The 14,225-nt window shown below is 46.7% G+C and overlaps 1 protein-coding gene across 1 annotated transcript in view; it reads right to left on the bottom strand.

The window, feature by feature from the left end:
- CACNA1B (calcium voltage-gated channel subunit alpha1 B) overlaps window positions 1-14,225 on the bottom strand; it is a 196,777-nt gene that overhangs the window by 17,852 nt on the left and 164,700 nt on the right. Inside the window, exons 35-41 of the mRNA XM_075579527.1 lie at window positions 12,222-12,349; window positions 10,139-10,235; window positions 3,339-3,447; window positions 2,388-2,495; window positions 1,735-1,847; window positions 949-1,076; window positions 720-858 (exon numbers count right to left, since the gene is read on the bottom strand). Coding sequence (XP_075435642.1) covers window positions 720-858; window positions 949-1,076; window positions 1,735-1,847; window positions 2,388-2,495; window positions 3,339-3,447; window positions 10,139-10,235; window positions 12,222-12,349 — 822 coding nt within the window. The remainder of the gene's footprint in view (window positions 1-719; window positions 859-948; window positions 1,077-1,734; window positions 1,848-2,387; window positions 2,496-3,338; window positions 3,448-10,138; window positions 10,236-12,221; window positions 12,350-14,225) is intronic.

The following is a 14,225-nucleotide window of genomic DNA, read 5'->3' on the forward strand; positions in this document are numbered from 1 at the left end:
GTTCCTCAACTGTCCCTCTGAGAGTTGGTAAGAGCATTGTGCTTCTGAAGTGTACCTGGGAAAAAAGGTAAGGTATGTGTTCCGAATATGTATCTGCTCAAGGTGGATACATTTGAGTCCTTGATCTGTGTGTGTGTGTGTGTGTGTGTGTGGTAAGAAGTGTTATTCCCTGATGGGTCTCTGTTAAAATCAAAGATGAAGTAAGTACATTAGGTGGTAGAGACAAATACAGCAAGGGAATAACAAATGTTTTGGGGATAGACACAAAGCTACCCTAAATAAAAAGTAACCAAAGGATCTCAGAGTCTGAGGTTTCACAGCGGATAGGAGAGTGGGTCAAGTGATTCTTATCTGCCATCAATATCTCTGTTTCTAGGTGTCCCGATGTGAATAGGTAAGTTATATGCCCATGTGGTGTCTTTGCAGGTAATGTGTATGCTCCTGATGTCTCGCTGTAGAAGGATATAGACAGGCATAGGTCCCTTATATGTACCTGTGGGAATATGTTAGGCATGTGTCCCAGGTAAGAAGTAAGGTTTATGTTATTTATGTTATGTTTCTGGGGTGGAATGAGAGGTATGCATTTCTCATGTCTATGACAGGAGTGAAAGGCATGTACCCCGGATGTCTATGCAATCCTTATGTGCCCAGGATTTCTGTCTTTGGAGGAAAGCAGGAGGTACGTGGCTGTGGTAAACATCATAAGGTCTGATTCTTGCCTGTTTGCCCTGGTGCTGTGCGTGGATCTCCTCTGAGTGTCCTCTCTGGAATGCAGTACTCCTTGGGGTGGAGAAGGGGTCTGGAGCAGGCTGAGTCCCCCAGGAACTGGACTCTCGAATACCGGTGTCCTGGTTTGATCTGGAAGACAGACAAACAGTGATTGATGGTTACGATTCCTTATTTGAGGATGAGAGATTTGGAAAAGGTAGAGCACGATGTGTCACTCACATGGCACCTCCATTGTTCAGAGAAGCCGAGCTCTTCTGACGCAGGAACGTCTTGGCATTACCAAAAGGTCCGGGAAGGTTCTGCTCCAAAGTAGCTTTCAAAGGCTGGAAAAGGGAGACTGTTCCAGTCTATAATACACAAGACAATCAGTGTCAACTGTTTGGCTGTCACTATGGGAGATTCACAACAACCTTTCACCATGAAACACATAATCACCTCTCACCATCATGAGACCTTCAATCACATCACACACGAGCAGATTCAATACGGGTTGTGCACCCAATCTGGTGTAAACTCCCATTCAAGTAAATTGGAGTTAACGTCGGGTGTCCGGTACTGGCGTTTGATAAATCTGCCCACAGTGAGATCCTTAATCACAAGTTCTCCCACATGACCAACTAGAAGGCACACAATGACCTCGTCCCGTGACATAAAAGGTCATCTAGCACCAGGAAACCCACAACACCTCTTTCAATGCACCATCTTTCACAGCAAAACACACAATCATGCCCGACCATTAAATAGACAGCTATCTCTTACCATGAGACACAGGATGCCTCTAAGCATGAGAGATATAGAAATCTTATGAGATACAACCACCTCTGGCCATAAAACCCACATCCATCACTCATGGTCCTCCTCCACCATTGAAGCAGCGCAACAATTTTTATACTTTTGCTCTTCTCTCTAAAACACTGTTGCTTCATTTAAGCATAAACATTTAAAGCAGTCACAAGTTCCCTTAGCATCCCTAAGAACTGGAGACCACGTCCCCTTGTCTGGTACCTGGGAGAGGACCCCAGTTTGCTGGTGAGACTGGACACGAGTATTCTTGTTCTGCTTGTAGAAGTCAAAGATCATAAGTGCAGCGTAAACCTTCCCGACAGTCATTTCATCAGCTGCGAGGTGGGGGGCAAGGGGAGACACAGTGAGTAATGAAGACAAGAAGGCACAGAGATGGACAGGTCAAAGGATAGGCATGTGTAATCAAAGACAGTGTACAGGTGTAGTGCTGTTTAAGTAACCGCTGCACCAACAGACACAGAGAGAGCGACTGCTTCTCTCTGAGCTCTCTGCGCAGCGCTTACAGACTGGTGCCGGCCCGGTAGGATTAACACTGAATGGAGTCCCATTAAGACGCAGGGACCCCCGTGGTGTTAATCCTTCTGCGCTGGGTCGTGATCGCGCTTGGCCGCCATTATGACTGCACATGGGCCGCAGACCACCCGCTCCAAGTGCTGCACGGAGAACCTTGAATCATGCCGCATCTGTGTGGAACCAAAAAAAACAGCAATGCTTTGTGGCAAGCTGGCAAGGAAAGTCCAACCCCTTCACCTGCTAGGGGTCAGTGACTCATCGTAGGGCAAGCATTTGGTAGCAATAATGACCAAGGAATTAAGAAGGTAATAAAAGGGTGGTAAGCACGGGTGTTTTCTTACGTTTGTGAGGTGGTACCAGTAAATCTAACGTTTTCTGGGACAGGTTAGGCCACACAGATGAGATTTCCTTCCGTAGTTCAGCATCACTCTCATGTTGCTTCAATCCTCCTGCAGAGAGAACACATCGGATGCCTAATCAGGGGGCCAGTGTATTACATACATACTATACATACATATATACACCCTTCAGTACATAGTTGAATTCATTCTCTCTCCCTCTCCCTCCCACTCCCTCCCTCTCTCCTTCCCCCTCCCCTTCTCCCTCTCCCTCCCTCCTTCTCTCTCCCTCCTTCTCCCTCCCTCCTTCTCTCTCCCTCCTTCTCTCTCCTTCCTTCTCCTTCTCTCTCCCTCCTTCTCTCTCCTTCCTTCTCCCTCTCTCTCCCTCCCTCTCTCTCTCTCCCTCTCTCTCTCTCCCTCTCCCTCTCTCTCTCTCCCTCTCCCTCCCCCCCATGCAGGTTGAACGAAGGTGACTTAGGCAAATGCTTCTCCTTATTATAACTACTTTGCATAAACTAAGTAAGCCTGATTTCGCGTCACACCTGCATACGTGAATGCTGTGCCTTACATGGTATGAAGTTGGGCTATAACTGCAGAGACACATGTTTGTGCTTACGGTCGTGTCACAGGAAGCATGGTAATCAGTTTGCTTCCAGAATTCCCTGCATGCAGAGACATACATTTTCTTCTTCTCACTTTATCAGCACTTAATCATGTTTTCTTTTTCAGTTATCAATATGTCGCCCTGCACTCTATACCAAGGCATTTCCGATGCTTTTAAGATATATGCTCGGTGAAATTCACAGAGGTTATATTCTGTAGTTTGAATATAAAAAAGTAAACAGAAGCAAGAGGGGTGTTTCTGCCCCAAGGAGCTCAAACTCGAAGTGTTATGCTGGGAAATGTGTAGCTACAACAGGAACACAAACACACAGCAACCTGAAAATCACCAACCTGCAGCCAATTTAATGTCCAGGGCGGTCCGGATTAGAGCCATCAGGGTTGAGGTGAAGTGGACAGTGAGGTCTGTATCAGAGATGGGCATATTCATCCTGACAAGGCGCTGTGGAGAGAGACAGAAGGTATCGGTGTACGGGTGAGGACCCCCAGTCCTTCTTCCCAATAACATGCACAGAAAATCCCACAGTCCCCAAGAATCCCCTGTGTGCTTAGGGCGTTGGTTCTCAACCAGTTTTGCGCGGCGACACCCCCGAGTTAATTTTTTCCCCATGAGTTCTCCGTGAATTTGGGGTTCCTTTGACTGTAAAATTCAAAAAGGTTCCACTCATTTTACTTAGCTGTTTTCTCTTCTACATCAGGTCCTTCTCCTAATGCAAGTGTGTCCAACACCAGTCCTCAAAGGCCACCAACAGGTCAGGTTTTGAAGGATATCCCTGCTTCAGCACAGGTGGCTCAATCAGTGACTCAGTCAACGACTGAGCCACTGATTGAGCCACCTGTGCTGAAGCAGGGATATCCTTCACACCCGACCTGTTGGTGGCTCTTTAGGACTGGAGTTGGCCACCCCTGTCCTAATGCATCTTTTCCCAGGTAAGACCTCAGCCTTCCTCAAATATTAGTCTCTCAAACATCATCCAGTGTTTGAATTGTGAACATTACGATTCTGTGCCCGGGTATAAAAAAAGAGTGACTAAGGAGGTAGATGCATTAAGGCAATTGGCAAGCAAGACTGGTGCAAGTATTTCCAGTTTTGAAACCAAGGTATCAAGGTACTCGCTCCACTTCTTGCTCCATGTGCTTCAGCTAGGAATTTGAAGAGTATCAATAGCCAGGGTTACCGGCACGTACAGTATACTGGGATATATTACATGCTGCATCCATCTAGCTGCATTTGTTCCTCTTTATTATCCCCCCACCCCCAAAAAAATCCATCAGGTTTAAGATGGCGTAGACATCACTGCGGAACAAAGTGTTCCAGGTGGAAATAACATCCCTACAAACGTATAATGTCATCGGGAGCGACATACACTAACACACACTTTTATAGTTGTCTCCTCTGTGTGCCATTTGTAACGTCCTTATTTTTCACAAGTTGGTCCTGCTGCACTACAATAATTTAGGGGGGGGGACACTTGGTTGAGTGGAACACATCGAGGTGTCGCAAGACACGGTGGTTGAGAATCACTGTCCTGAACGGCTCAGGGTCTAGTACACAGGCGGGCTTTCACGTGCACCCTGAAATGAAGGAAATGCCAGAGGAAGTGAGAGAAGGGAAGGCAGTCGTCAGACATCCATCAACAGGATCATTAACCATTCAAAATCCCAGTAACTTTAAACAATGTATTTTTGTTAAGACTTCCACCTGCCAGCACTTTGTCTAACCCCCTCAGTGCTTAGAAGGCTGCAATGACGGGGTTAATAAATGTCACACATTTTGTGCGGATAACATATATATGGTGGCGTGTCTCTTTAATTCTTGTACTATGTGTTATCTGGTTATCACTAGGGACGGGCAAAGCTTTCGCAAAATTGGCCTTTTTTAAAATTATTTGCGGAAAAAAAAGTGGCTGCTCAGTCAGAGTTTGCGTGCAATTTCCCATGCAGTAAGTCAAGGCGCATTTCTGTTTTCTTTAGTGATAGGGCTTTTGTTGGAGAGAGAGAGTCCTATTTTACGGAAATACCGATGTAGCAGATGTTACGGTTCCTGCTGGTGCGTTGTAGCGCGAGACACAACGTGCCAGGGAGAGCAAACACCGCTGTTTGCGTTAGCCGCGCATGGAAAAGGGGTGGGGTCAAGGTGCTGTTACATCCCGACGGGCCAGTGGCTTCAATGATGTCTGCTACATCTGTACCCATTATACCACCCCAAAAACTCCTTTATACAGCACGTGGAGAGATACCTGTGAACACCCCTGAGACACTTGGGAAATATTCTAATATGGATATGCAAATTATATTCATATGATTGAAATTAGTATATTTCCCAGGTGTAGCTCAGGTCTCTCCCCACGTGTCTCCCGCCTCTCCAGCAAAAAGCCCTATTTCAGGCTCTGTATAGAAGTTAGCATCCTTAAACGAGCTTAAAATGCTTGGCAAATCGCTTGCAAATGGTGACCGAGTTGCGATTTATTGGCAAAACATGGCTAGAAACGTGTGATTTCTGATCAACTTTTAGGGTCATCTTCTGTAAGTTCCGAGATCGCCAATCGCTAAGTCCAGTGGGGCTTCTGTGTCACGACCACAAAGATTGACTATCTCGGAGCTTATAGAATCTCACTGTGTTCCCTTAAAAGTTCTGCAAACTGCTTCGCCTAGGAATCAATTTTGGTTAAAAAACTGCATTTTGGAAACTCTCACCCATCTCTATTTCTGAGCGCTGGTTCTCAAATAAAAACACAAGCAACCAAGAATAAAAGAGACAGGTAACGAGAGAGAGCGAAACAGACAGAGAGAGACGGGTAGTAATTTAGAGTTACACTGAGCCAGAGAGAGGGACAGAAAGAAAGGTGGGAAGAGATATACCTGTATACATAGTTATACATTAAAGACCCAACATGCACTGCAACATGCGACAAGACATGCAACGGAGAACATGCAAAACCAGAGTCACAAATTGTGGGAGCTGTAAGAGATAATCTGCCTGTGCAGAAGAGCCTGAAGGGAATGAAGAATAGGAGATACCGGAGAATGGAAGTGGTGAGAGATAAATGCACGTCCATTAACCTTTTATGAGAGCAGGGATATCATGACTAAAGGATGGTTATAAAACCCATCCGATCTCTCCAGCCATGACGGGGTTAATGCTCAGAGGGTTGGGAAGTTAAGGCAATGGAGCGATGCTTTGCAGATCTTACCGAATGTGACTGGGTAATAAAGCAAGAACCTGCAGGTCTCTTTGCAGAGACTTGGTGATTACCCACTTGAATATCGGTTGGAGAGTGGGGCAAGCAGAAGAAGAGAGAAATAGAAGGCCAGGTATCACAGGGAGAAATACACAGCACGGTACGGGCACAGTACAGAGACAGGAAAGGGCTGGGGGACCAGTGAAGTGGAGATACTGGTAAAGGAGTGACACAGCTGTTCTACCTTATATGCCACACGTGCAGGGCATTTCTTTCCCAGGCCAAGGGGAGGGGGCATGTGTCGCAGCATCTCGTACATGTCAGTGTAACCAATGCGCCCGCTGCAGCGACAGGGAGGTGGGGCACAGGTGCGGCAGCAAGGACAAAGGGACATTAACAAGGAAAGAGGGACAGGAGGACACAGAGCCAATGACAGAAGGATACAGCCAGAGAGACAGGGATGCAGAGACATGGGGTTATAGAATATGCCAGAGACACAGTGATGCAGAGACATGGGGTTATAGAATATGCCAGAGACACAGTGATGCAGAGACATGGGTAATGGGATACAGACAGAGACACAGGGACGGAGAGACAAGGGGTAATGGGATACAGACAGAGAGACAGGGATGCAGAGACATGGGGTAATGGGATACAGGCAGAGACACAGGGACGCAGATACATGGGGTAATGGGATACAGACAGAGAGACAGGGACGCAGAGACATGGGGTAATGGGATACAGACAGAGAGACAGGGACGCAGAGACATGGGGTAATGGGATACAGACAGAGAGACAGGGACGCAGAGACATGGGGTAATGGGATACAGACAGAGAGACAGGGACGCAGAGACATGGGGTAATGGGATACAGACAGAGACACAGGGACGGAGATCCATGGGGTAATGGGATACAGACAGAGACACAGGGACGGAGATACATGGGGTAATGGGATACAGGCAGAGACACAGGGATGCAGAGACATGGGGTAATGGGATACAGGCAGAGACACAGGGACGCAGATACATGGGGTAATGGGATACAGGCAGAGAGACAGGGACGCAGAGACATGGGGTAATGGGATACAGACAGAGACATGGGGTAATGGGATACAGACAGAGAGACAGGGATGCAGAGACATGGGGTAATGGGATACAGGCAGAGACACAGGGACGCAGAGACATGGGGTAATGGGATACAGACAGAGAGACAGGGATGCAGAGACATGGGTAATGGGATACAGACAGAGACACAGGGACGCAGAGACATGGGTAATGGGATACAGACAGAGAGACAGGGATGCAGATACATGGGGTAATGGGATACAGACAGAGAGACAGGGACGCAGATACATGGGGTAATGGGATACAGACAGAGAGACAGGGATGCAGAGACATGGGGTAATGGGATACAGACAGAGACACAGGGACGGAGAGACAAGGGGTAATGGGATACAGACAGAGACACAGGGACGGAGAGACAAGGGGTAATGGGATACAGACAGAGAGACAGTAATGCAGAGACATGGGTAATGGGATACAGACAGAGACACAGGGACGGAGAGACAAGGGGTAATGGGATACAGACAGAGACACAGGGACGGAGAGACAAGGGGTAATGGGATACAGACAGAGAGACAGGGACGCAGATACATGGGGTAATGGGATACAGGCAGAGACACAGGGACGCAGATACATGGGGTAATGGGATACAGGCAGAGACACAGGGACGCAGATACATGGGGTAATGGGATACAGACAGAGAGACAGGGACGCAGAGACATGGGGTAATGGGATACAGACAGAGAGACAGGGACGCAGAGACATGGGTAATGGGATACAGACAGAGAGACAGGGACGCAAAGACATGGGGTAATGGGATACAGTCAGAGAGACAGGGATGCAGAGACATGGGTAATGGGATACAGACAGAGACACAGTGATGCAGAGACATGGGTAATGGGATACAGACAGAGAGACAGTGATGCAGAGACATGGGGTAATGGGATACAGACAGAGAGACAGGGACGCAGAGACATGGGGTAATGGGATACAGACAGAGAGACAGGGACGCAGAGACATGGGTAATGGGATACAGACAGAGAGACAGGGATGCAGAGACATGGGGTAATGGGATACAGACAGAGACATGGGGTAATGGGATATAGACAGAGACACAGGGATGCAGAGACATAGGTAATGGGATACAGACAGAGAGACAGTGATGCAGAGACATGGGGTAATGGGATACAGACAGAGAGACAGGGACGCAGAGACATGGGGTAATGGGATACAGACAGAGAGACAGGGACGCAGAGACATGGGTAATGGGATACAGACAGAGAGACAGGGATGCAGAGACATGGGGTAATGGGATACAGACAGAGACATGGGGTAATGGGATATAGACAGAGACACAGGGATGCAGAGACATAGGTAATGGGATACAGACAGAGACAGAGGGATGCAGAGACATTGGGTAATGGGATACAGACAGAGACAATGGGACAAGAAAGTTTGTAAAGGTAAGAGGGCCATGCGACAAAGTGAGAGTCATGGGTCAGGGGACAGCACAAGAAACACAGACCCCAAATATATGGACAGAGACATGGGGGTATGGAGATGTATACAGAGACAAGGGGACATAAAGACACCAGATATAGTCAGTGACGGGAGCAGGGACACAGCAAGAGAAATGGGATAGGGGATATAGCAAGGAGCATAGTACATAGAATGAGAAAGGTCATGGGACAAAGCAAGAAACATAGAACATACAGTAGCAAGAGACATGGGACATAGCAAGAGGAAAGGGACATGGGACATAGCAAGAGACATGGGACAGCAATAGGAAAGGGATGTAGCAAGACGAAAGGGACATGGGACATAGCAAGAGGTATGGGACATAGCAAGAGAAAAGGGATATGGGACATAGCAAGAAACAAGAGACAGTGAACATGAGACATGGCAAGAGACGTGGGGTATAAGACATAGCAAAAGACAAGAGACATGCGATATAGCAACAGACATATTAAGATGTAAGTGGACAAGGGACATAGCGTGAAAGAGAGTTGGAAGGGTAGATATACAGGGGCACCAGGGTACAACCACAGACAGAGGGACATATCCAGAGATACAGAGAGGGAGATAAAAGGAAATTCAACAGTGAGGGAAAACAATTGCATGAAAAAGAAAGAACAAGAAGCAGAACAAATACCCAAAGGCCAGGAGGTGGAAAAGTGGGGGAAATGAGATGTGAAAGATGGGAACAAAACAGATGAGCATATGGAGGTAAAACAAGAGATGGTAGCCGAGCACGGGATGGGAGGGAAACAGACAAAAAAAACATATCTGATTAGCCTTCAACTGTACAATCCTGTAACCGAACCACAGGTATGTTTTTTTGTATTGTTAAGGTGGGTGAAGGTCAAGGGATAGGAGGGACGTGACTGCTGCTTGTCTTCTGTACAAACTCCTTTGCTGATACAGAAGCCCAGCAGTGTTTGCCTTGAGCAGAGGGGGCGTCCCTTGGATTCTGGCACAACAAAGCACAGGTGACATTTTGAGGTCCCTTGTCCTTGCCAGAGGGGGGCACCCGTTTAAACCCTTCAGTGCCAAGTCCTGTAAGTGTGTTGCACGTCTCTCTGGCATTGAAGGGAATAAACAGCATTCCAGGTCACCATGCTGGGAAAGGGGAGCAGGCAGCCTCACTGAATAGGTAACAACCAAATATTACATTCCCACCCTCCACTAGATTCCCAGAATAAACCTGAGGACCTCTCCAGTGAAGCTGCCTGTGACCCCTTATGGGCAGGGGTGAAAGCATGATGGGGTGGCAGAGGGCAGTGCTGGCCTCACATACCCATGCAGGCACAGCCCCCCTCAGATGTTCTCAAGACTCCCCCTGCCCCAAGCCCCACTTGGCATGGATGCAAACTTGCTTTAGGTTGCAAACCTTGTAGGCTACCCGGGATGGGCAGCGTTTCCCCAGCCCAAGTGGAGGGGCAATTACACGCAATAAATTGTACATATCCTTATAGTGAATTCGGCAACTAGAAAAAGGAACAGCACAGGGAATCAGAAAATTCAAAAATTACTTACTCCAGTGCAATTACTGATAAAACCAACAATATTGCAGAGTCACAAACAGATATTGTCCAAAGATAGGCGTCACTTGAACCAACTCATCTTCCCATTTTCCGACCTGTTGAAAATCCTCAGAACCCATTTAGCTTTTTCTACCAAATGTAGGACACCCTTGTGTCTGCATTTTGACTTTCTTCACTCTATTAACCTCCCGCACTTGTACTGGGAAACTGTCCTATGCGTCTATTACCATTTCAACAGAAAAATTACTTCTTCATCTCTCCTCTGAGCCCACCACCCGCTGCAGAGAATTAGCTCTTGTTTTAACCTTCCTATCTCTGCATAAAATGCATCCACACTGTATCTTGTGAATATTCTTAAAGAATTTAATAATAATATATATCATATTCTCCGGTTCCTTCCTCCTTCCTGGGTGTACTTGTTGAGCTCTCTTAGCCTTTCCTGATAAGTTTTATAACACAAATTATGCATTAGTTTAGTTGCTCCAACACACTTATGGGTGATACTTTCTGTCCCTCCCATCAACGACTTCGTATCACCCTCACAGAGAAAAAGGAACCAGTAGGCCATCAATTCTATCAAGAAATAGTAGGGACTCCAATATGAACTCGCCAATTCTCCAATACCCCCCAACCCTCCAGCCAGGAGACAATGACAGAGACAAAAGGTAGCTATGACCCCTCAGCTCTGCCACTTTCAATTGTATGGTTATAATAAGGCACAGGGGGACTAGGATGCTATGGTTTGGGTCACCAGACTAGGCATTGTATGTTTTAACACAATGAGCCAATGAGCAGTGGCAACCCCGACTATCAAACATCAAGGGGGCTAAAAAAGATGGCCATAGCTTATAAAGCTTGTTTCACCCACACAGGAATGGAACTGATCTTTGCCCAATCAAGTCTGCCCCACACCTATTATACATGGTGATATAGTGACATAAACAGTGACAAGGTTTATTTGAATGCTTAGCCTAACAAGTACAACACTAGGAAATACCAATACTATTAATTCATTCTAAATTCCTATTTTACGCTGTACATAGGCAAAAAAAGAAATAGATTTTATAGTAGTAATCGAATGAGATAGTTTGGGCTTTTCTCTAAACCAGCACAGTGTAAGTAAGGCCAAGTATGTTAAAGGCTTGTACTAAGGAGAGAAGAGCTCCAGAGAAGGAAAATGATCTTTCAGCTAGCAGAAACACTGTCAAATACCTGGATATTAACAGGTCTCGGACCTAGATGCAGTTAGGGGTGCCAGGTGGCTTCTCTAAAAATACTGGACTCAATGGTGAAAGGTGCGTCAGGTCACTATGTCCAGGGAGGTAATACCGGACACATACATGTCCAGTATTACAGTACCTCTCATTTTTTACTGGACAGAGTATCCAAATACAGAACAGTTCAATAACGGACACCTGGCAACCCTAGCTGCAGCAGGCCAGACACAAAGTCTGAACTGGAGTCACAACTGCGGCACACAACAATTTTAGGCTTTAGCCCTTCAATTGCTAATTGACGAAACAGCAAGACTGTATATTACCTATTTTGTTGCCGGAAAGTGTCTCCAGAGGGGGATGTAATTATGCATATACAACAATATTTATTTATTTATGGTGCTGGAAGACATCTTACAGCTCATTTACTTTCATTGGCTGTAAGGTGTCTTCTAGTGCTGGAAGGTCCCTTTTGGACCATAGTTCATTTGATTACATGCAACTGTAGTCGGAAACCCCAAAGATATCAAAATAGTTGAGGGCATGTTTCATGTCACATGAGATCATGGGTCACTCTTGGACTATCTTAACTGAGACCTGTATTTAAAGGCAGGGGTCACTTGAAGCCAAGCTGACATGTACCATGTGACAACATCAGTTGACATAACATATTTAGCAATAAGAACACACCCAACGCCCCAACTGATTTACATACCAAGCAGCTGGGTCATACTCTGCCCAGACTCGGATAAACTCGTCCAGGTGGTGAGGTCCCAGGATTGAGGAGTCCCGTGTTAGATACTCAAAGTTATCCATGATGACAGCCACAAAGAGATTCAGCATCTACTCGGGGGAGGAGGAGGAAGAGAGAGTGGAAAGAGATAGGAAGCATGGGCGTAAGAGAGAGTGGAGGAGAGATAGGAAGCATGGGCGTAAGAGAGAGTGGAGGAGAGATAGGAAGCATGGGCGTAAGAGAGAGTGGAAAGAGATAGGAAGCATGGGTGTAAGAGAGAGTGGAGGAGAGATAGGAAGCATGGGCGTAAGAGAGAGTGGAGGAGAGATAGGAAGCATGGGTGTAAGAGAGAGTGGAAAGAGATAGGAAGCATGGGTGTAAGAGAGAGTGGAAAGAGATAGGAAGCATGGGTGTAAGAGAGAGTGGAAAGAGATAGGAAGCATGGGTGTAAGAGAGAGTGGAAAGAGATAGGAAGCATGGGTGTAAGAGAGAGTGGAAAGAGATAGGAAGCATGGGCGTAAGAGAGAGTGGAGGAGAGATAGGAAGCATGGGTGTAAGAGAGAGTGGAAAGAGATAGGAAGCATGGGTGTAAGAGAGAGTGGAGGAGAGACAAAGAGTCATATGTAGATCCCTATTCAATATGCTGTGAAACTGTCTCTCTTTAGATTTCAGCTACATTCATATGCATATTGAATAGGGGCTATCCTCATCATTTAATAGGGTAAGTAACAGAAATCAGTATCCTACTCTGGATTTGTTTATTATCTTCACATTAGATTCAGAGACTAAAACCCCTTTGCCATGTCACAGATTAAGGCCGCGATTATTTACAAATTATGTTTCTGATCATTCGTTGCCAATATTCCCAGCAGTTTGAGCATCAAACTGAAACAATAGATAATGTTACCCTAGTACAGTGATTTTCAACCGGGGTTCGGCGAGCACCCCTTAGGGGTTCCGCGGCTGCCGGAGGGAAAGAGCTGGGAGAGTTGTCCCCTGTGTGCACGTGTCTGTGGGTATGTGTGTGTCTGTTAGGGGGAGTGTTAGAGTATGTGTGTGTGTGGCTGTATGAGAGGGAGAGGGAGTGCGTGTGTGTGTCTGTGTCGGGGAGGGGGAGAGAGAGTGTGTGTGTGTCTGTGTGTGTGTCTGTGTGGGGGGGGGGGAGAGTGTGTGTGTGTGTGTGGGGTGGGGAGGAGGGAGAGAGAGAGTGTGTGTGTCTCTGTGGGGGAGGGGTGGAGAGTGTGTGTCTGTGTCTGTATGGGAAAGGGGGAGAGAGGGTGTGTGAGAGGGGGCATGTGTGTGTGTGGTGTGTGTGAGTGTGAGTGTGAGTGTGTGAGCGTGTGTGTGTGTGAGGGAGAGAGATTTGTGTGTATAGAAGAGAGAAGGGGAGATCGATGGGGAGAGTGTGTGGGAGAGGGAGCGTAAGGGGGAGAGTGTGAGGGGGAAGAGACACAAAAGACTGGGGGGAGGGGGCGAGAGACGGGGGAGGGGGCGAGAGACAAGGGAGGGGGCCAGAGATGGGAGAGAGAGGGGGGAGGGAAGAGGGGGCGCGTGAGAGATGGGGGCGAGGGTTGGGGTTCCTCAGAATTTCAGAATCGAATTCTGAGGTTCACCAACCAAAACAAGGTTGAAAACCACTGCCCATGTAATATAATAATACATTGTAGCTGCTGAGTTACACTGACTGAAGGATTGATTGAAACAGAAAGGCAGCCATTTAGTGAACCCTGGGAAGCAGGATCTTTGGAGAAAGAATCGATTGGCAACTTAGGTAATTAGTTCTCAATAAAAGTAATCAAAGGCTATATATATATATATTTTATGATACAGCATGGAGTGCTTCTTTAACACAAGGGGGGCCCATGGACATCTTCAGTATGTCTAGACACTTTCAACAAGTAAAGATGTATATCTTCTGGGGATCCTGTCTACATGTAACAAGTTTAAATCTACTATATATTTCTGAAAGCATTGTATGTATGTATG

Source organism: Ascaphus truei, chromosome 21 (genome assembly GCF_040206685.1).
Source record: "Ascaphus truei isolate aAscTru1 chromosome 21, aAscTru1.hap1, whole genome shotgun sequence".
Classification (NCBI taxonomy): Eukaryota; Metazoa; Chordata; class Amphibia; order Anura; family Ascaphidae; genus Ascaphus; species Ascaphus truei.